The sequence below is a fragment of the Stegodyphus dumicola genome, chromosome 1, assembly GCF_044657685.1.
Source record: "Stegodyphus dumicola isolate Sdum_Otavi_A_Nest chromosome 1, ASM4465768v1".
NCBI lineage: Eukaryota > Metazoa > Arthropoda > Arachnida > Araneae > Eresidae > Stegodyphus > Stegodyphus dumicola.
In genome coordinates, this window is record NC_140768.1 from 276,878,359 (window position 1) to 276,901,839 (window position 23,481).

At 32.4% G+C, this 23,481-nt stretch overlaps 1 protein-coding gene and 1 non-coding gene across 2 annotated transcripts in view; both read right to left on the minus strand.

The window, feature by feature from the left end:
* The window catches only part of LOC118188928 (cytochrome P450 4V2-like), a 53,891-nt gene that overhangs the window by 12,744 nt on the left and 17,666 nt on the right, over nucleotides 1-23,481 (minus strand). Inside the window, exons 4-7 of the mRNA XM_035359455.2 lie at nucleotides 17,237-17,427; nucleotides 17,074-17,143; nucleotides 7,373-7,499; nucleotides 5,751-5,945 (exon numbers count right to left, since the gene is read on the minus strand). Of these exons, the coding sequence (XP_035215346.1) occupies nucleotides 5,751-5,945; nucleotides 7,373-7,499; nucleotides 17,074-17,143; nucleotides 17,237-17,427 (583 nt within the window). The remainder of the gene's footprint in view (nucleotides 1-5,750; nucleotides 5,946-7,372; nucleotides 7,500-17,073; nucleotides 17,144-17,236; nucleotides 17,428-23,481) is intronic.
* On the minus strand, nucleotides 21,798-21,871 carry TRNAN-GUU (transfer RNA asparagine (anticodon GUU)). Its single transcript has one exon. It is a non-coding gene; the product is annotated as a tRNA-Asn (tRNA).

A 23,481-nucleotide genomic window follows, 5' to 3' on the forward strand; every position in this document is an offset into this window, starting at 1 on the left:
CGGCAGCGGGGGCTTTGAATTATATCAGTCGGCGAAACTTGTGTGAAGTAATTTATGGGAGAGGGAGTGACTAGGAATGCTTGAGAGACGTATGTTGTGGAGTTCTTATTTGAGTGAAACCGTCTGTTAAAAGTTTTTTGAATATACTAGTGAATGGAAATTAATTAATTTCTGGCTAATTGTCGTGTCGTAACGAGGAAGAAATTAAGAAAAGGAAAAAAGGAATTTTCACTGTCAAAGAGCTATTTGACAGACTAAAGATTATGAAATAGGCCCATTTTTTTAGTAACAGCATAAGTCTGAGGACAATTAGCTTTTTACATTATAATCAGCTTTTAATTACACTATGTACAAATCCTTCAACATGTGATAATTTAATGCGTAATAGGCATTAGACACTTTAACAGCTTGCAGTCTTAGATGGCTGAGTGGAAAGACGAAAAGGTGACGCTGACAAAAATGAATTTTGAAGAAGTCCCGATCTTTATTTTCACGCATATAAAACCATCTTAGTAGATATTTATCCAATCATAATGAAATACGATAATTTTTATATACACTGGTTTTTTAAAATTAAGACGTAAGCATTTAAGCAAGGTAAAGCAACACGGTGTTGATAGAACAGAAGTTAGGCTTACAAGTAGAATGGCCTAGTTATTGGGCCAAGAGGTATTTATACTAAGTCTGATGCATAAGAATAGCTAATCTGTGATTGGTTAATATTAGGTTGTTATGTAACATGGAAGGATCTCGAATTTGGGAGAACAGATGAATTTAGGGGGAGAGCGCCAAATCTAGAATAGTTAATTTTGAGGTCGCTAATTATTCTTAAAGCAGCCATCGTATTTTGTCATAGTTTACATATATACACCATTTTAATGAATCTAGCTAATTTCATTTCACGGGTCCCTTTAGTGATTAATAAACTGACATGACTGGGCATTTATTGCTTTTAAATCGCTTAGTATGTTTATTAATAATAGAATAAATTCGAAAGGAGTATTATATATCTAACACTTTCCTGAATGTCAACATACTGCCACTGGGAAAATAAAAGTAGTTTAATACGGGCAGTGGCAATATATTTCTTTTAAATCTCTGATTAAATCTCTGATTTGAATCTGTCGATTAAATTCGAAAGACAAATATATTGCGAGTAGCAAGTTTTCTGATTAGTTTTTAAAATAAATATCTTTGTATTGTGGCATCACAAAGCTTCAGTGATGACATGTGATACACTGTACCTATCGCGCTATTTTTATAGATGCTGGAATTAAAGTTTTATATATTAAAAATATACATAGAGTTTTAATGGCCATTCTGATATTTTTGGCTATTTATTTATGTAGTGGAAGGGGAGGGTAATACAGGGACCGCCCAAGGCAGTAAATTTATGGATCGCCCCAGAATGTAAACCTCTGGCTACGCAAATGCCATAAAGCAAACTTCTATGAATAAGTCAAAAATTCTCATAATCCGATGACTAAATAATGAGTTATTGCAAACAAAACAAAACAAAAAGGGTCTTCCTTCGAATTATCCAGTTAATGAAATTCCAAAAATCGAAGTTATTTAATGATTTGAAAGTGATAAAAATTAACCTGTCGCGGTGGATGAATTATGTTAAGTGTTGAATTAGTCATTCAAAGGACGTTGAATCCACAAATACCAACAGAAATAAAAGTGACAAAAAAGATAATTCAACCAAGATTACTTGGTGTAAGACTAATGAAGCGTTAAATACATTCACGAAATTCGTCGAAAAATTTGAACACTGAAGAAATAATAAATTTTCGTATTTTCCTTTTTACCCCAAAGGAGCGTTAACGAAGGGCTATTAATTTCGTTTTGGCATTTTACGTCGATTCACTTTCTGCGTTGTTTAACTTTTTAAACTGTTGCCACCAAATATTATCGCTCTATGCTATATTTAAAGAAATTAAATAATGAAGAATCTGCATAATGGTATGTACGTTTCTCGCATTGTGATAAAACAACGGTACTTGGAGCCGCCATCAAATTTTAAATAACGCAATCCTCCTCCGAATATGGGCATCTTGAAGCCCAAATTTGGAATTTGAAAATCGTTTTATTATCTATTTCCTATTTTGTAAAGCATTTATGTGTTTTTGATTAAGAAACTCAAGGATTTCAAAACGAGCAATGGCAACACTGAATGGGTGGAAAAAACATTTTTATATCCAGCGCGCAGACTGTGTAGCAGGAAATTCTAAAGATATGCTCATTTTAAAATTATTTTGCGATATTGCAGTTGAATTGAATTTATGGTTTAAGTGCGAAGAACATGGTATTTAATAAATAAAGGTAACACAGAAAACGTTAAAAGAATGGCCTTTTAGGCGTAATGTAAAATCTGAAAGCTTTCAGACTTTTTTTTAAAGAGCGGAATTTATGAAAAAAGTAGACATTCGAACTTCACTAGCAATTAATGAATTCGAAGAAAATTAATGATTCAAAGCAAAAAATGATCAAATACAATAGAACTGTGACAAAATTTATCTGCTAATAAGTTTCACTTGCTAAATATGTCTGGAGAATTATTGTATGCAATATTGTTGTGGCATTACATAATTTTAGCTCAATAATCCGGCATGCCTAGAGTCGCATTTATGCCAAATTATCAGATTTTCTTTGCATACAGGTATAATTATAGCCATGTTACAATGTTTGCGTTGCTACAGGATTTTAGTATTTTGATTGAAAATTTTTGTTTTTGATACCAGGGAATTAACCAACGGAAAAAAAAAAAAAAAAAAAAAAAAAAAAAACCTATCGAATTGGGAAATTCAGAAAATACACCATTTTACATAAATTCGATGCAGAACGAGAAGAATTATTCAGTTTTTGGAAAACTTATGTCCAAACACAAGGGCTGTTTTTCAGTTAATTCTGTTTTTATGCATGTTGTAAGTTATTTCAGATACTGTAGAGATTCACCATGAAAATCTTCATTTCTATTACTATAATGCGAAACACCGTAGTTCTTCTGGTGAGCACTGAACTGTGGATCCTTGGATTTGCAGGCGAGTACTTTGGCACCCGAACAAGGAGGATGCGTTTAATAATTCATTTGTTAATGTACTCGTCTACGAGCTCAAAGGTTCTCTCTGTTTGTTGCTCTGGTTTTTTGCGATAGATCGCCTCACCATAGAATCGCTACTCTGTTTTAATGATAACTGCTAATAATTTTAAAACGAATAACATTTATTTCTTCGAAATAAATAAAAGATTAAATTTTAAAAAGTATAAAACAATTCAGAATTTTCTGTCATTTCCCCCCGAAATTATTTGCGCTAAAACATCGCGGTTCGATTGTGGGGCTGGTGTTAATGTTGTCAAACATAAGAATTTATAAATTCAGATTACATATTAAGTTATTTGATGAATAATTAAAGACATTCGTAGCTAGTCAAGAACTCGATTTCCAGGTATTGGAATAAAGTGACTGCATGGGATGTTATGAATTTTACCGTGTGTAACGTAAATAACCCGGTCAGTCTCCATGATGTTATTCATGCAAAAGTGCTTTGGTATAACAATGTTACGAATTTTGTACGTATGTAAATAGGTTTAGTGAAATTATATGTGAAATTGTATTATTTTTTGTATTATGTAACATTTTTTATAGTGCAATTTTTGTATAACTGTGTAAACGCATGAAAGAGATGAGGCTTTGCCGGAAAAATAAGATTACAGGGAACATGCCTATTAAACATTCAATAAACGGCAAGGAGGTTAGAATAGAAGGAGGGAGGGTTCGCAGTTTCCTCCACTATCGGGGAATGAAACTCCGCCGAACAAGCGGCGTCCATGTTTGTGACTTCAAAACATTGCATTACGGCAGTGACATGTACGTGTTTCTAAGCTGTTCCGTGCATTTATTTTCCAGTAAAATTATGTTAAATTTATAATGAAATCCCCCGCTATTGTTGAATTTTTGTTTTTAAAGTAATAAAGATGATATCCATAATTTACTATGTACAGCAAATTGTTAAGAAATAGTTCGAAATCTAAATGCATGCGCATAACATTAAAGCCTTTAAAAAATGATGTTTCTGCATATTTCACGGATTCGCTTAGGTTAGAAAATAAATCTTGATAAAATAAAACAGAATTCATTGATTTCAGTTTATGCGCATTTCATATTTATTAATCTCAAAGAAACTGCCTTTAATTAAGTTGAATTACAGAAATACACCTATATATGTTTTTGGATACATCTTTCCACATGTTCAATTGTGTAAATATTTTACTTAATTTTATCACTATACTGCTCAGAAATTTGTAAGTTTATACAAAAAATTTTTAACAACAGAACAGTTTATCTTAACTTTAAAAAATGAATAATAATTAATATATAAAGAAAAGCATTGCTTTATTTAACACCTTTACAATTAATAAAAATAGTAACAATTGATTTCTTACTTTTCATGAAAGTTATAAAACGAATTAACTAAAACGTTCAAATTATACAATTTAAATCCTACCATATAGCATTGTATCTTAAGGAACGAAGATACCAGCTATAAACAGAAACATTAAAATGTATTTAATATATTTTGATTATAGTTATATTAAATAACCTATTTTAAGTCCTTTTTTTCACATCTGGAAAGGAAACCACATGATATTGTGATATTTTTTGACATAGTTGTCATATTACATAAAAAAAAAAGAAAATTAATACTTACGTGTGAAAAATAATGCCCCGATTTTTTTTTCGAGAATCTATTTATGTATCCATATGCAATACAAGCTGACATGCTTCAAAAAGAAAAGAAAAAAATGTTGCAATGACAGACTTCCTTGCACAAGTCACGGTGATAACAGGAAGATGGCCGCCAAGCTTCACCGTTTGAGTTGAACCTTCCCTCCTTCTATTCTAACCTCCTTGGTAAACGGCTACCTCGTTAAATTGGCGGGATATCGCGAAGTTGGCGACGGTTTTGGCGACTAATTTTTGACGAAAAGTTTGGGGAGGAATGACCAAAAGTCGCCAAACATGCGACCATTTGATGACATTTCGGTATAGTCCCTATATAACTTACTGATACTCTAATTGAATAAATGTAATTGATCCTTATATCTAACTGTAGCCGTATTCGTATAACCTTATATTTAACTCTAACCGTATATGCCTTCCAGTAATTTTGAGAAATGGAAGGTACTAGAGATTTCTTGGTGGCCGGGTGAAAACTGTATAAGACCGGAGGGAGTATCTGCTGTCAGTTGTTAGTTGTTAGTTGAATCCGGAGTACTGAGATATCCATGAGAGCCTCACCTTTCAGATACGCTTTGCATTGCGTTGTGTTTAAAGTTCTTAGTGGTTTAAAGTGTAGCTACTGATTGTGCTCTGTGATACTGAGAAGAGGTGTACGAGTATTTTTGTGGAAAGTTCCAGAACTGTGATGGGTTTCTTTGGGTAAAATAAATTTTATCAAGCTATCATCGGTTCTGCGTGCATTCAATCTATTAGGAACCCGTACGCACGCAACAATAAATAACCATACAAAACATTAAATATGCCTTTATAGTGCAGCGTCTTTATCTTTACACTATACTACAAATTCCTCATTCTACATCCAGTGAACAAAGGGGCAATCCGTAATTCGATTTCTGACGAGGACACAGCTGAGTTTTCACGTTTCCCGCTCAAAAAAGTAATCATCTCTACAATCTAACGTAGATAAGCTAAACTTATTATTATATCATCCAGTTCCATAACTTACTTCGAATGTAAAAGTATCTACTTCCTCTCTAATTTCTGTTTCAGAAATGGCATTGTTGTTTAGGTGTTCGTCCAGCAACAAATCCAGCAGAGCTCTCTTATTCATTCTGTGATGTTCCTTTCCGTCCTCGTCCAAGACAGTCATTTCGGTTTCTGCATGTTTCTGTATTTTTTCCTTCTTCTTCTCAGCAATCACCTGTTTCAGATTTAAATTTAAAATGTCATACAGTTATTTTATGAAATCTGTGTCACAATAAATTGAGTATATAGCTGAATAACACAAGTTAGCCTAAACGTAACTGCATAAAGTCAACAAAATTTTGAAAAACGTATTTGGATTAAAGAGAATCTCAGACCTATTTTCCACTTATGCACCGAACCTAGCACTTTCACGATGGTACCATTTTTTTTATTTTAAAAAGCTAAATTAGCCCTCAATGATAGGCAACGGTACACATTTTGGGTTGTGTGTCAAAATCAACCAAAATCTCTGTATTAAGAGGGTGTTTCGGATCAGCGGTATTTTCATTTTAAAGCAGTCCCTTTTGGCGAATAATAAAACACGTTTTACTGAGAAAATATTTATAATGCGCCTTAAGCTTTAAAAATTATAATTATAATTATAATTTGTAGAGACATTAGGAATTTTTTTTGGAGGCCGGAGAGATGAAAAATTAACAACGCCTTCGCCGGGAATCGAACCGCGGACCTCTGGAATACAGGCCTACACCACGAAGGACGCTCGGAAAGTGGGAGAAATACCTTCTAAATTAAATAAAAAAGGGCGTTTATTTAACCTTTTGTGTGTTACCTTTATTTATTAAATACCATGTTCTTTGCACTTAAACCATAAAATTCAGTTCAAGAGCAATATCTAATAATAATTTTAAATTGAGCATATCTTTAGAATACAGTCTCACGCGCTGGAGATAAAAATGTTTTTTCTGTACAACGGGGCCATTGCTTCCTTTGAAATCCTTGAGTTTGTTAATCAAAAATTCGTTAAATTTTTACAAAATATGAAATCGATAATAAAACAAATTCCAAATTTCAAATTTGGGCTTCCACATGTCTTATTCGCAGTAGGATTACGTCATTCAAAATTCGATGGCTTTAGGTACCATTGTTTTATCACAATGCGAAAAACATAGATACATTTATGCAGATTCTTCATTATTTAATTTCTTCTAATATAATACAGGGCAATAATATTTGGTGGCAACAGTATGAAAAGTGAAACCGACATTCAGAGTAATTCGACGAAAAATCGCAAAACGGAAACAATAGTCCCTCAGGGATAAAGCCCCTTTCGACTAATAATTATAATTATTATCAAAACAAAAATAACTGAATTAACCTTATTTTTCACTTTGATATGAATTGCTCCTTGATTATGAACTTGATTTTGATTTTAAAAACCGAAGCAATCAGAGTGAGTTACAAAAAAAGGTCTGCGTTCCTAGGGATTTATGGCTTTTCTTATATGTAACGTAAAATTGAGTCAGCTTCCCTTAGAAAATTATCTATGAAGGCACTTTTCTTTTATGAAAGATAGCCTCCGTTTACCTTAAATAATCAACCTATTAACCATTTTAAAATTTCTGAAAAAATGGCATTACTTACCGCATTGGTGAAATCTTGCAAGATTTTAAGATTCTTTTTAAACTTCCTACCAAGAGAACTAATTCTGAATAAAAAGTTAGGCCACAGCCATGGGCTCTGCATTCTTTCAAATACCTCATTAGTCAGGCTGAAACAAAATTATTTTTCTTCACTGCTTAAAATACCGCACAATATATACTGCGAAAAAAAAATGTGGGGACAGTTATATATTTTCTGTTTTACTGGGCGCGATTGACAAAATTCAAATCGCATTTTCCATGGCTCGAAAGCGTGACTTAGGATATATATTAGATATATATATATATAACATTGTTCTAAAATAGGTATTTTGACACAAAATCAGACTTTTTCTGAAATAACATACCAATTTTTTTCCATATTTCGATTCTACGATTCAAAATATGCCTAAAAATTAAATTTTGTAAAATTTGGTGCGAAATTTATGGAGAAATTCAAAAATTTATCTTGGCATATTTTTTTCATTTTGCACCAAGAATAATTCATTTGATGAACTTCTTAATATATGACAAACCATTTTCCTTTCCCTTCCATTGTGCAGGCCCGGAAAAAGTCACATCCATCCTAGCTTTTTATATTGTGCACGAGCGGAATAAAAGTCACATCGCTCCTCCTTTCAAATAATTTGAACAAAGTGCCTAAACCACATTTGATGTTATTATCGCTTTCAACAAATATGCCAAATTTCAAAACACGCCAATATATAAATTCACGTATATCTTCGGAAATTTTGAATAAAAACTTGTAATTTTTTGCAGGTATGCTTATAAATACATCTGCTTTAAGATCATGATAGAAATTTTATCGATTATAACTCAAAATGTTTTTCGAAAACTTTATAAAATTATTAAAAATACAAATTTAAAAAATAAATCATAAAAAATCTGATGTGTACACCACATGACTTCCTTGTACGGAATATTAAATTATACGCATTTTTTCTTGCATTTTATTTAAACTTATTAGATTGAATTAAACCTACTTCGCCGACAGCGCATAAACCACAATAGAATAAATGCATTCTTTAAAATTCACTTTGGCGCTCTGGCGACACTCTGGCGCTAGGTTTACTTAACATTATTATATTTCATTCATATTATAACTCAGAATGCACAAAATTTATATCATTTAAAGAATAGAATTATCTAACCGTTGCCACATGTTCTATTCAAATACTATAACAAAGCTAGAACTATGTATAAAAGAAATTAAGCAAACAAAACAAAAAAGAAACAGTTTTTCACAGACGATTGAGTATTTCTCACTTAATTAATTCAGTTCTCACTTCGCGAGAAGGCAGAAATACATAAAAACTCAAAATATCTATATTAAAAATTACGAAGTAAATCTCAAACGCTTATTTCCTCGAAAAAATTCCAGAAAGAATTAAGCACGATTTAATTGGCAATAATAAATAAATGCGTTATCTTTGTTGTTGCGAAGCTAAGTTTCTCTAGATTGGCAAAAAATCCACTAGACTCCTGTTTCAAATGTAAACATCAATGGCCGCCATTAAAAACAGGCTTAGCGGCAATTAAACAACTTTAAAATTGCTGATAATTCTAAAAATATTGCACACAGATTTACTAAAGGCATAAAATCCTTCACCGGAAGATAAAAACAACATATTTCAATCATTTTTAAAGCAAAAAATGTACAATTTACAAACATATAAGAGTAAAGAAACTGAGATCACTGAGCCGGGTAATAAAGTGGATATATATACTATATAAATATATTTATATACGTTTGGTGCGGCCGATTGCAACCAAAATACGAGGTGCACATCTACATGTTATAGCAGTCCTATATACAAAATTTCAACGTTCTGAGGCTACTCGTTTTTGAGTTATGCGAGATACGTACGTACGTACGTACATACGTTCGTACAGACGCCACGAAAAATTCTCTTCAGAATTAATTTTAAAGCAGTTTTATAATTTTTTTGAAGGGAAAGAGTATTTTATTCTGTCCTTACGTACACATATCACGCAAAAGCATCGTTAAATTGCATTCGATAGCGGTCAAAATGGATATTTTCGTTGAAATATGCTGCCTGAAACTTTTCGCGATTACAATACTTCCTTTTTACTTCGTACAAGGAAGTAAAAATGGGCGAATGTAAACTTGGAATGAACCTAAATTTCGAAATGTGAAGGAAGAACCAACTAAGTTTAATAAAAAAAGAGATATTAATAAATATAAACCAAACTCAATTAACATGGAGGAACTAAAACTTTGAGAGCTAATTTTTTAAAAACTACGCTTGCGATGTTTACAAAACTTGGCAGTTTGGCATAATTTGAGTGGTAGAATCGAAATATGGAAAAAATTTGGCATGTCATTGCAGAAAATGTCCGATTTTGTGTCAAAATACCTATATTGGAACAATGCTATATCTAAATCTAATACATATCCTAAGTCGCACTTTCGAGACATGAAAAAAAAACAAGTTGAATTTCGTCAATCGGTCCAGTAGAACGATAGATATAGAACTGTTCCTTTTTTTTGCGCAGTGTACAATACCTTGAAGAAGAGTTTAGATTAAAAAAATTTAAATTAAAATATATAAGAAAATTTAAAATATAAAAGACCACACACATATATATATACTATATCACTACTCTTCCTTTTAATTAGATGTTGCCATATCATGAAACTAAACTTTTTTTACTGAAAAATGTTAAAATTGGATTTATAAAGAATGTCAGTTTTAACGGCTGCTGTAATTGGTTTCTCAGTTCCTTTCCCACCTCCCAATGTAAGTGATATGAAAAAATAAATATAAAAAATATCAAAATACTAGAAAGTACATTCTTGTTTTAATAAAAAATAAAAAATATATATACAAAGAAGCTTTCAATCTATAAATTACTAGAAAATTTTATCAATAGCCTCTATATTTTATTTTTATATTATACACACGGTACAGAATTAGAAATTTTGTTATCGAGCTGTGACAGAGCGTTAAAAACTTGTTTATTAAAATCATGGCGTAAATTAGCAGTTTTACTGAAGTATTATGGAATCTAAATAAAAAGACTTTTTAAATGATTAGTTTAACGTTTTACGTAACACACACGCTTTTATAATATCGAACGATAATGAAAAGTCTCATCCAAACTCTATTTACGTCAGGTATGATTTTGCGGAAAATTAAAACAAGAGCACTTCTTCGAGGTATTAATATGCACTGAAAACGATATGCTGATCAGAGATACCATATGTCTTATATGTCGAAAACTCGAATATATAATGCTAATATATTCGAAATTTTACTTTCTCCTTTTTTTTTTTAATAAAATGATATAATTCTATTTTAAGGTTTATTTTAGCTAACATATTATTTTTGTTTTGATTCTCTTCTGTTTCTTCTATTTCTTCCGACAGCTGACGCAAGAGGCCCACCAGCGGCCGAACGGTAAAGTCGCTGAACACTGGTAGTTCGGTCCAAGATTCGGATTCTCGTGAGCGGGCTCTTGCATGGGTGTTTTCGTCGTTATCCCCATGTGTAACGCGTATATGAAAGTTAGGGAAACTTTCCACGATCTTCATTGTGTAATATTAAGTCAAATGTTCCACGCTAATAGACTGAGAAGTGAGTTATCTAGTGAGAATACAACAAAATCTTATTAAAGTTTCAAATAACCTCTCTATTTAAATTGTATATTATAACTTAAACTTGCTATTTAACTTCTATGTTGAACTAAAACAGACGGCATATTTGTGCCTGCAAGAAAAACTCTGTCACTTGCGGGTAGTATGATAACATAAGTTGAATTTATAACTTAAAAGTATTGTTGCCGAGGACTACACAGATTTGGTCTAACTTAACTGGTTTAAAATTTCAATATTGCGTTTTACAACCGGTCAGCAAAATGGCTAAAGCCAGGATATTAATAGGCAGAACTGGGCGGAAAAAATCAAACTGCAGGCGCTGTTGCTAAAAGTTTTATATAAAAAACATTCAGAATCCTCTTCTAAATTTCCAGAATTTATACATAATAATTTAGGATGGGAATTTATATTCTAAATTTGAAATTTTGAGTCAGCGTTTCAAATATCGAAATATTAAAATATCGTTCAAGATATTTTGATATTTCGATTATTAACTAATACGCTCTTAAAACACCTAATTTGTAAGTATATTAACTAGTTCTAATATATATCAGTTGGTAAAAAACGACAAATTCAAAAGCCACATTAATTAAGTATTGACTGTTTAATAATTATTTCTAATTAAATGTTTGAAGGTATTTATTTTTATTTTATACATAACCTAACTGAATGAAACTTCGAAAATGTTTGTAAGATTTATACTAAATTTTAAAGAGTTATTTTCAGTTTTAGCTACTTTCCTATCCTTTCTAATTTCAGCTTACAAATTTCCGGCCAGAGTGTGTTTTTAGAATCGTGGTTAAATGCAAATGAAGGAAGAGCAGTACTTAAGTCGAAGTTCCACTGACTTCGTTAGAGAGCCAAAGATTCTGACTAGCGCGCGTTTGCCATTTGGTTACACTCTCTCTAAGCTGTTACTACGCTTGGCCGTATTTCGGGCCTTTGATAGCTTCGCCGTTTAGTTAACATTTAGGGGCCAACTCCTGTAGAATTTTGATAGCTTCGACTATATCTTTTTAGTTAAGCATTAGTTAAGTTTGATTTTCTTAGTACTTTTGAGTTCAAGCCCAAGTGGAGGCTTTCTGTACGTCCTGAGAAAGGGCCATCTTTTAACTTTTTTTTTGAGCAATAAAGGGTAATTAACTCTTTTTGAGTTTAGGTTTCTGTTTCCTGAGTTAAAGCGATTATTCGCTTACTAGTTCTGAAGGTTCCACACTCATAGCTGTAACTTTAAGGTTCGAACCGTATATGTTTAATAATAATAAAATTTAACTATATACTTTTCTTACGTGCTATTTGAGTATAAATCCCATAATAAGGTTAAATATAACATTTTTTTCAAACTTTGTATATCTTTTAATAATAACACCTTTTTAAATATTGGAAGTGGCACGCACGTGTTTTAGATAATGGCACTTTTCCAAAAACGATGGGCTACCCCTGTTCTATGGTTAAAAACTTTTGTAGAGTGAAATAGTTTTCTTTATAATTGATATTTTTTAAGAAGCTTTCCTACGTTTTTCGAGGGTTTAGATGCGTTTATTGCCTTTAGATATTTCTTTCCTTTGCTACAGAATTGACCATAATGAGTAAGATAAATTAGATCCCAACCCTATGTCCACAGACACCATTGTGCCCGCCGATGATTTTACCTATGCCCATGATTTTACCTGTTGTACGACCACCGATAAAATTATTTAAGTTTTCAATAAACTCTTATGTAAAATTAGTTATAGTTAGTAATTAATTACAGTACTATCATAAGCTTATTTGTTTTAAAAAATTAGTTGTTTGTAATTATACGTTTATCGTTTTAAATGGGCTTACCAGATGTCCCGGTGTGACCGGGATTGCTTTAGTTCGAAGGATTGTTTCCTATCAGTTTGTCACTTTATCCCAGTTATTTGTCGTTAAAAATTTGAAAATGTCAAACAGACACGCATTAAAAATGTTTTTAATGCCTTCCTCTACTGTTTTTTAAAAAGCTCCCAAAATTTCAAAATGATCTAAAATTTTTCAGAAAGTTTGCTTTTGGCGATAAAAAACTTCGTATTTAGTAATTCTTTCTAGATCGCTTAATGATCTAGCAGATGTATTTCATCAGATTTAGCAGACATATTTAATCTTTTTGAATGTGTGGCTTTGTTTTTTCTTTATTTTTCCTTCCCCAAAACAATCTGAAGTTCAACTTTGGGAGGCCTTCTTTATCAGGCAGATGGCCTTGGCCTGTTTTTTTATAACTGATTAAGCAACAATAGTTTAAAGAGTGGACTGACGTCATGTTTAATGGAGCTTTTCATAACATTTTAACTGTTAATTTCCAAAAATGACTGGTGTGATTTATATTCACAATGTATATGTCTTTTCCGTAGTAGGAAATGAAATATTCATAATCCCTTGTTTGAAAGCCCCGTGAACTAAATTATGAACCAATGAACACGCGACAAAACTCATAGGTCTCAAATTGCTACTCGTTCTGAATATCTGGCGACAGATGTTTTAATATTTATGAATTTGAACAAACTGCTGTCGAAACTATGCTACATAATTCATTTTCCATTTCGAAAACAAGCTATATTGTTTCCCGGCTACTCTTAGCAACTGTCATCGATCTTCATGAGCAATTTTCAGTGCAGGAGTTTTCAGTATCAACTTTAAATCCCTTCAAATTCATTTAATATGTGAAACATCGCTTAAAATGAGTAAGGAGTATAGAAATATGATAAGTATGCACCTTTTCATTTTCAGTTTTGCAGGCGTAGAGATGCTAAATCTTGAAAGCAAAGAGAAATTTCTTTTGAGATGGATTACAAAATTTAACATGTGTTTAGCCATTTTATGCTTGTGCGCTTTGAATCTGGTTTATATATACGATGTGCTATACCACACTGAAAATGGTTCCAAGGAAAGAGCACTGCTGATGGTAGTCCTATGTTTGAGTGCTTGTTTATACCTGACCATGATCATGAAACGAAAACACTTGCTGGATATCTTCAAAATAACTGAAAAAGTTGCCAAATCTTTAAACCTGGTAAGACTTGGAAAGATAATTATGATTCATTATTCCATGAATGCTATTACAGTCGTCTTTGGATTGGTGATGGATGTTTGGGTGACAACAAATCAGAACAATAGTACCACTTTTTATCCATTGGACGCTTTTTCTTTAAAAAAAATTGACATTATTTTGCCATCTTCTTACATATTTTTAATTCTTCATAGTATATGGCATATCCTAACTTTGACTACTTTAGTTGCATTTGCGATAATTTACGTAATGGTTTGTAAAATATTTGAAATAGCATCTCAAAATCTTCTCAAGAACATCGACGAATGTTACCGGACATCTATAATCTTGCACAGGTTAATCACGAATACCTTATATCTGGTAGATAAGAAACTGGGACTAATATTTTTCGTTAGTTTCTGTTTTACCATTTGCTCGACACTTAGAACAATATATACTGTATTTTTCACAGATACCGGTTACAAAAATTGCGTGATGTTGGTGTCTTCTGCTCAAGGATTTGGTCTGATATTTGTTATGATACGAGCTGCTATTCGCGTTAACAACTGTCTCAGATTAGCCAAATGGAAGATAACTTGCTCAACTATCACTACCAGCTCCGCCTATCAGTTGCCTTTGACCTTACAGGCTCTGAATGCTACTACGAGCCTATCCCTTTGGGGTATGGTAGATGTTACCAAAAGTTTAGCTTTCACAGTATTTGGTTTTCTGTTTACTTATGTGTTTGTTATTCAGACGATGAGCTCTTAGGACTGTGCACACGCTGACCTGTAAGTCTTGAATCATAGAAATTAGTGAATCTCTCTGAAATTTGACCTGAAATAGCTTGTCGTTTACCCACAGGAGCACATCAAAGCCTTGATTTAATATTTTGAGAAAATAACTGATCTGAAGCAAATTAAGGAAACAATTCGGTAACCTTGTCATCAGTCTGATTTTATAATTCCACCTCATAACAATAGTGCTCGTGAAATGTGGTGCTCCTGAGATGTGGTTATAGTGCTCGTGAGATGTGGTGACCAACATCAGACTGCATAATGGTGCAGCGTCGTAAAGCTACTGGAATTTTTAAACAAATCGGAAACTGCTCGAAAAGACGAATTCTCACAAGGGTGCTACTGCATGTAGGTGGTGGTGCTATTAAGATGATGAGTTTTGAATTTATAAAAAGCACGAAGATTTCATGCTGAGAAACCGCTATGCAAAAAGCTTTTAATTTGTTCTTTTGATTATCAAACGGGTAAAGTCTCTTTTCCTGTAGTGATGCTCCGTCATAAAGGCACCCATACATTTACGAAATTTGCTTTATAAAAATTAGAAGTTAAGAAGCTACACAAGGATGCGGCCCGTACCTTTTTATGAAAGTTCCAACTGTGGCCGACTTTCAGAAAGGTGCCGGCATACTAATGACGGGACACTATTATGAAGGCGTCTCGTCATAATAGCATTTCGGCGTATGACAACCTGGATTCGGCGAGGGCACTGCCCATTTTTCATGTCTTCTGCTTCAAAATAACCTAATGTATCTACAACTCTTATTCGTTATTTTTGCTTAGTCGGTTACCAAAACAACCAATTGTGATCAATGTACCTTAACTGAGGTTCCCAAGAATACTAGTTTCTCATGTTTCGCTAAAAATCAATAGATCCACAAAGTATATTGATGAATAAGTTAATTACACATAAAATGCATTTTCGAGTTACTTTCGATTTTGAATTTCTTTATTTTATTAACTTACAGTGATTTATTAATTAGTTTACTAATTGCAAAACTTTTAGTAGTTATCATAATTTTACATTCATTTACCATGGTTTACTTTATGCCTTTTAAGCATTATCAGTAAGCAATTGCATCAACAACAGTCACTTTGATTTGTTTTCTTTATTTTTGTTTCAGCATATTTAATAGATGGTATATTTCAGCATGTTTAATAGATAGTTCAGTTTAACATCGATTTATCTATAATATTTGTCAGCATATATTATTTTGTGCAATAAATGTGAAAAGTAAAGCTTGTTCCTAATACCCTATAATACACTGACTACAAATTTCTAACCTTATTTCTCATACATCTGTTGCCAACATCGCAAAATAAAATAAAAGAATGATTTTCGTACTTGTCAGGATGACGAAGATATTATATTTCACGCAAATCTAATTTTAACATTTTTTTATTAACTACAAACACGACTTTACATGCAGAAATATTTACATGACTTGAAAAATATAATTATAGGAAAATTTATGGGTTTTATTGTTTTAACTCAGGTGTTATCTCATCACCCTACAAAATTATATCAGCCACACCGGCCAAAAACTTAACTCGAGTGCGAACACCCTACCGAAGCTCTTGCAGATATCTTCAATGTTATGATTGTTTCCCTTGCAGGCTTTTCGCTACCGGTAAGCAGGCAGCTGATTGGCTAACCACAGGAGAGATACATGACAGCGATAAAATTTTATAGTAACGTGTAGATGCAACTCTCTGTATTTAATACTTTTAATTATTATTCTGTTGAACTATTTTAAATTCCAATACGAAATGCGGAAACACACGGAGTTTTAAAAAATGAAATCTTTCCCAGTTATGTTTTAACTTTATTCAACAAAAATTTATGTTTATGAACTGGCAACTTATATATTTATATATTTTATATATTTTTTCATATATTTTTTTCAGTTTTAGACGGAAAGCGAAACAATTCTATAAAATTTTAATTTTCTATTTACTATTTGGCCTAAAAGTTAGTAAAACCCAGCTGCCAGCATTACCGAATGTTAATTATTATTTTTTTAAATCTATCTCCCTGCAGCATTTTAGCAGTTAAGCATTTTTGAATGAGCAGACTTATATACCTTTTTCCCGTTGGAAATATCAAGAATTCAGAGTTAAAGACAGCTGTGTCCATGGTAAATGACTTGCCATTTATGAATTCAGTACAGCACGGAACGTCCAGCTTTACTGAACTAGCCGAGAATAACGCGTATAAAAAATCTAATGTCAGAAAACAGAACAAAAAGAAAGCTGGTACTTACGCAGTAACGGCGTTAAGGTAGGGGCAAACCGACATCGTTTGAGCATAGACTTCGACTCCCAGAATAGATTCTTTAAATTTAAGGAAAGAACACTGAAGGTATACATTTTTTTATGAAACTGCCTTGATAAAAAAAATAGATATTTTGTTTTGGACTTGCTTACCACATATTATATCGAGGCTGCACTTAGAAATGAATGGAACTATGTCGACGTATTCATCTTCTGTATGATTTTTGAGGACGTTCGCCAAAATCTTGGACTGCTTGTTCATCGCGGGCAGAAAGTCTTTCAAGATGTGAAAATGGAAAGCTGGTGTCAACAATTTTCTTCGACTTCTCCATTTTTCATCGTAGCTTTGAGAAACAAGCAAATAAAAAAATGCATGAAATCATAATGTTACTCATAAGAAGAAAACTGACAATTACGATATCCCATACAGTGATATATGATATGCCAGCGCACGGTAAAGAAAACTAATAATTAACTTGCAATCTGAAATTTTCAGATTTCACTCTAATGTTCTAAATTGGAGTTTAATATAATATATATGTGTAAGATATAACAAAATACGGCTGCTTTAAGAATAATTGCCGGCCTCAAAATTAACTGTTCTAGATTTGGTGCTGTACCCCTAAATTCATCTGTTCTCCCAAATTCGAGATCCTTCCATGTTTCCATAACAACCTAAAATTAACCAATCATAGCTTGTCTCTACCATTGCCTCTGCTTCGGTATAAATACCGCTGGCGAGTTATAGCTTCGCTACTGCTAACATATCCCCGCTGCTCTGCTTGTTTGTCTAAAAGGATGTCGCTCCCGTTAACCTGTGTATATAAAGAAATTATTGTAATTGTTTATGATCTAGAAATATTTCATCCACTAAGAAACTGATTTAATATGCCTGAAAATAAAGATTGGTGATATGTCGCAATCCAGTTTCGTTATCTTCGTCAGTACGCATTCAACCCCCGGCCATGACGACTGCAAGCTGTTAAAGTATCGGATTCCTCCTACACGTGAAATCATCACATATATATATAAAACATATACATAAATATGTCATATTTTTAAAAGCGTAGAAGAGGAATTAGCTTGCCGTCGTAGTTAAGCGTTAAGCGTATGAAGATAACAAAGTTATACCAAGTTTAATGTACAAGCACAGCTAATGCAGGATTGGTTAGTTAGTAAAGTTACATAACGTCGAAACATCTCGAATTTGAAAGAATAAATGAATTTAAGGGGAGAGCACCAAATTTAGAATGTTAATTTTGAGGTCGCCAATTATTTTTTAAAAGCAGCTATCGTATTTTGTTATATATTTATAAGATTGATTTCTACTAAATATATTAATAAATCGTAATAAATTGCCTAAAATATATATGTATTAATTTATTATGTTAAAAGATAGGATATTAAGTGATAGGGTTATGTTAGGATAATTCAATTTAGAACCAATTTTACACAAAGACCCAAAAGAAGTAGAATTCAGTACAGCAAAAATTAAAGAACTGAAATAAAAACCTAAAAATTATAAAAACCTGAAAAAGTATATCAAAAACTAGAAAACATAAAAGAAGAGGAATTTAATCTAATGTGATTAATGTTATCAAGAAGAGGATATACCAGATTCAACTACAATCCCCCCTCCACTGGAAAACCATTGCCTTTATGTATCCAAAATTAGGTGATGATCTGTTGTTCTAAAGTAGTTAATTATAATAGTTCATTTGAAAATTTTTGAAGTCCTTCTCGACGCAGGGTAAAGATTCCAATATCAAATCAAGTAAAAGAATAAAATTGGATATTTTTTGCTGAATTTAAAATTGAAATAAAGTAGAAATACAAAAATAACAAAAATTTAAATATAATAAACCGAAAAAATGAATTTAAAATTTACTCAGACGACGAAGAAGCAATCCGATAGTGAAAAATATTAAACATATCTAAATGAAGAAAATCCAAGTGGAAATTAAAATGTAGAAATAGAATCGACTAGAAATTAAAAGACTAATTAAAAGTACAAATTTCGAAACAAAGAACAGAAACGTTAGTTTCAAAACTGCAGCAGCAGGGGCTGCTACATTAGCAGGGACGTTTGTTTTTACGTTTTTAAATGTAAAATAATATAAACCGAAAAAGTATCAAAATTATTAAAGTATGCCCCGGTCTGAATAAAAGTAAAGAAAAATATATATAGAGATGATCTGCACGTTATTGAAAAATTTCATCATCCCATTCGATTTTATTTTGCACGCAGATATCAATACACAAAAGAAGTTGAGTGTAAAAGTTTGGAGTTGATGTACTATAGAGTATTAGATACATACTTATCTAGGACATTTATCATACCTTCACTATTCGTGAAATGTTACTAGTATATTTAACTACAATAACTGAAAGAGTATGTAAAAACGTCTGAAATAATTCAGATTTTAACGATCTCCCAAAAGGATTTATTGCGGTTTTTTAAGCTCTCGCTGAGTTCGCAGTCTTCCAATTTGCTGTTGCACTCATTCATCCTAGCTCTGTTATTAAACACCATTTTCTTCGCATTTACGCTATTCATATACGATCCAACAGCAAAATTACAATTTTAAAAGCAGCATAGCGGCATATGTTTAATATTCCCGACGCAGTGTTAAGTGTTGGCATACGTTTTTCTTCTTTTCAGTCTTTTCTCAGTTCATCATATCAATTTTCAGTTTTCTCAGTAAGATGGTTTAAAAAACTTTTTTTTTATCTTTTTATTATTAATGTTTTGTGTGTTAACTTTATTTATTAGATATCACGTCCTTCAGACCTACGTATCATAAACAGAGGAATCGCAAAATATTTAAAAACAGAATATCTTTAGAACTTCTGACAGACGCTCTTCAGCATTGGAGATAAAACTATTGTATTCGGTACACTGCTGCCACGGCTCGCTTTGAAATTGTTGAGTTCATTAGTCAAAAATTCATTAAAGTTTAACAATATGATCTTAGAAAGCTTAACAGAGAACGCTTAAAGAGCTTAACAGACAACTCTTGAGTATTATTTACTCATTTTACTAGGGCTCATCTAGTATGGCTAGTCTTAGTAAGCATGTAAGTGAAGGTTTCTGGAAAAATAGAGAAGACAGAAAAGAATAACTATAAAATTAATTAGTTATTTAAATAAACCACCACTACAACCTAAAGCAGTGACACTCAGCGTTTTCCCCTTAATGACAAACTTAAATAAGCAATCGAGAAACCTCAATTTAGACGTTTAACTATTATTAATGTTATACAAAGTACACTAAAATTCCCTAGACTTGTTAAAAATTCTTAGAAAGGAACAAGTTGTCATATGAGAATGCGGTTTGCACCAAAATTCATGTCAAGAATTTGGTGAAGGTCATTTGCCTTTTAGGATGATATTTAACGAATGTTAAGTGTCATAAAATTGCTTCGTTACGCAATGCTTTATGCTGAAAAAGTTCGTATATCCCCCAGAACAAGAAATATCATTCTACAAGCGGTTAGTCTCGCCTTTCGGTGATGCATTGAACATAGCTAGTTCTAATAGAAGGATTTTGCAGCGGATAGCATCATTTAATTTGTTAGGGCTGATGAGCCACTGGTATTCATCCAGTATTTCAAAGAAGGCCGGCTGATACGACTGCACTGGTTGGACCAGCTCTAGCGTCAGACATAATTTCAAATAATCCCTCAACCAAAAATTAACGGAAGTCAAATCCGGAGATCGAGGAGCCCAGGCACTAGGGCATGAGCAAAATCAATACCTTTATGAGGAACTACAATAACTACTTTGCAAAATTCGAATTCAGGATATAAAGTTGGATGCAAAAGGTATTCTAGGACAATTCGTTCATTTTTAACGAATTTTTGGTGACTTTTGTACACTTTGCATCAACACTAACCTAAGTAATGTGTTTGTACTTGATATAGCACTTCAAAGCTGAAATGGATCACTTTAACTTAAAGCAATTTCTTTTCATATAGAGACAGACAGCGTATGATTAAATTGTACCATTAGCGAGCAACTTCTTTTTATGTATTGTTTGTTCTCGCTATTAAATACTAGCCGAGTAGCATTTGTTAATATATATTTTACTACAACTTTTGTCAAATGCTGGTCCATCTGGACCACAGAGCGGCGTTGGGAGTAGTCCGTTACTCATATAAAATAACACTAAAAGTAATGATGACGTTAATTCTGATGCTGTCTTTTGGCTCTCCTCTAATGATATAATGCAGGGGTTCTCAACCGGTGGTAAGCAAAAGAAAAATGGGTGGTACGTAAAAAAAGCAAACTATTTTTAACTATTAAATTGAAAAATTAAAGCACCAATATCCTGATCGAGTTTTTTCTCTAACACTCGTAAATTTATGCGATCTGAGCTTTGTTCAAGAGTGGTGGTGGTAGTAGTGCTTTGTAGTGGTGGTATTATCGGGTTTTCAATTTTTGTTTACATGGTACGCGTTATTCAAAAGGTTGAGAACCGCTGGTATGATGTATTTGGGAAACTTGCTTGAGGTACACCATGCAAAAAAAAAAAAAAAAAAAAAAAAAAAAGATAATAATAATAATAATAATAATAATAATAATACTTTTTCGTTCTAATTATGAAAGTATGTGCAGCTTCCAAGATTAATTTATATGTCATAATAAAAGTTTAGCAATGAAAATAGTGTGCTTATGATGAAATGTATCAATTAATGCAAAAAACGGTACCTTCCGCCCCCGGGTGGGCTCGAACCACCAACCTTTCGGTTAACAGCCGAACGCGCTAGCCAATTGCGCCACGGAGGCTTGCCTTCCTGCTTGCAAAAAATGATAATAATCAAAATTTGTATTATTCATGCTATTGAGTTTAAAATGTATTGTTGTAAAATTGTTGAATGAATTTCCCGAACAATGTTGCATTCTGATAGGAGTTGATGTATATATATTTACTAAAGAACGCAATGGCAAAAATGGGTGAATAATTAAACTTACTTAAAATATTATTTTAGTTATTTTATGTAGAAAGAGTGAATTTAAAAACCCAGTGAAAGCTTTCTTTATGACTATCTTTAAAAGAGGTCGATATTTCTTTATAAATTAATATCGGGATTGAGTGACATCTCCACAGAAGACCAAAATCGACTATAATCATGGCTGATCGAAGACTTCGCTGAATTATTGAAAATTATAATAATGAAAAATGATAAAATATGCCTAAAAAATCTGAAAGCTTTCAGATTTTACATTATGCCCAAAGGGACGTTTTTTAACGTTTTCTGGGTTACCTTATCTATCATGTTCTTCGCGCTTAAACGATAAAATTTAACAGCAAACCAATTCAACAGCAATATCGCAAAATAATTTTAAAATGAGCATATCTTTAGAATTTCCGATAAGCAGTCTCGTGCGCTGGAGATAATTTTTTTCCCATTCAATGTTGCTATTACTCGCTTTGAAATCGGTTAAGTTTGTTAATAAAAAATTCGTTAAAGTGTTACAAAATATGAAATCGATAATAAAACAAATTCGAAACTCCAAATTTGGGCTTCCAGATGCCCATATTCGGTGGAGGATTACGTTATTCAGAACTGGATTGTTTTATCACAATGCGAGAAATATACATACATTTATGCAGATTCTTCATTATTTAATTTCCTTAGATATAACAGCTCTAATATTTGGTGGCAACAATTTAAAAAGTGATTCGCCGTTTATAGTGAATCAGCGCAAAATTCCAAAACGAAATTAATAGCCCTTCTAGGACAACGCCCTTTGGGTCGCCAAGTGAATTATTCTTGGCAAAAACTGAAAAAATGCGCCAAGATAAATTTTAAAACTTTTCTATAAATGTTTCACCAAAAATTACAAACTTTAATGCCTAAGGCATAATTTGAGTCGTAGAATCGAAATGTGGGAAAAAACTGACATGTTATTTCAGAAACGTCCGAACAAATATGTCAAAATACCTATGTTAGAACTTCTATGTGCTATATATAAATCTAATGTATATCCCATGTCGCGCTTTCGAGACATGGAAAAACAAGTTAAATTTCGACAATCGGTCCAGTAGAATGGGAGTTATAGAACTGCCTCCCCCCCCTCTCTTTTTTTTTTTTTTTCTTTTTTTTCGTGCTAGATGTACCCTTCATGAAAAACTATAAAATTATTTTTCTTTAAATTACAGCAGATTAAATTATAGGATCGTTATTTTTGAACTAAATTTTAATAGCGATATGATGATGCTCAGCAGTCGAGCTCTCCGTAGAAAACAAACAGAACGGAAGCTCATTAGCGAAACAGTGCTGCGTCATCTGAATATGTTGTCAGAAAGTATGCTGTATGAAAGCTGTCATACTCTATACAGCTGTGGTCTACACAAAGACTGAAATCTTATGAAAAAAGTTACCAGTTTTGGC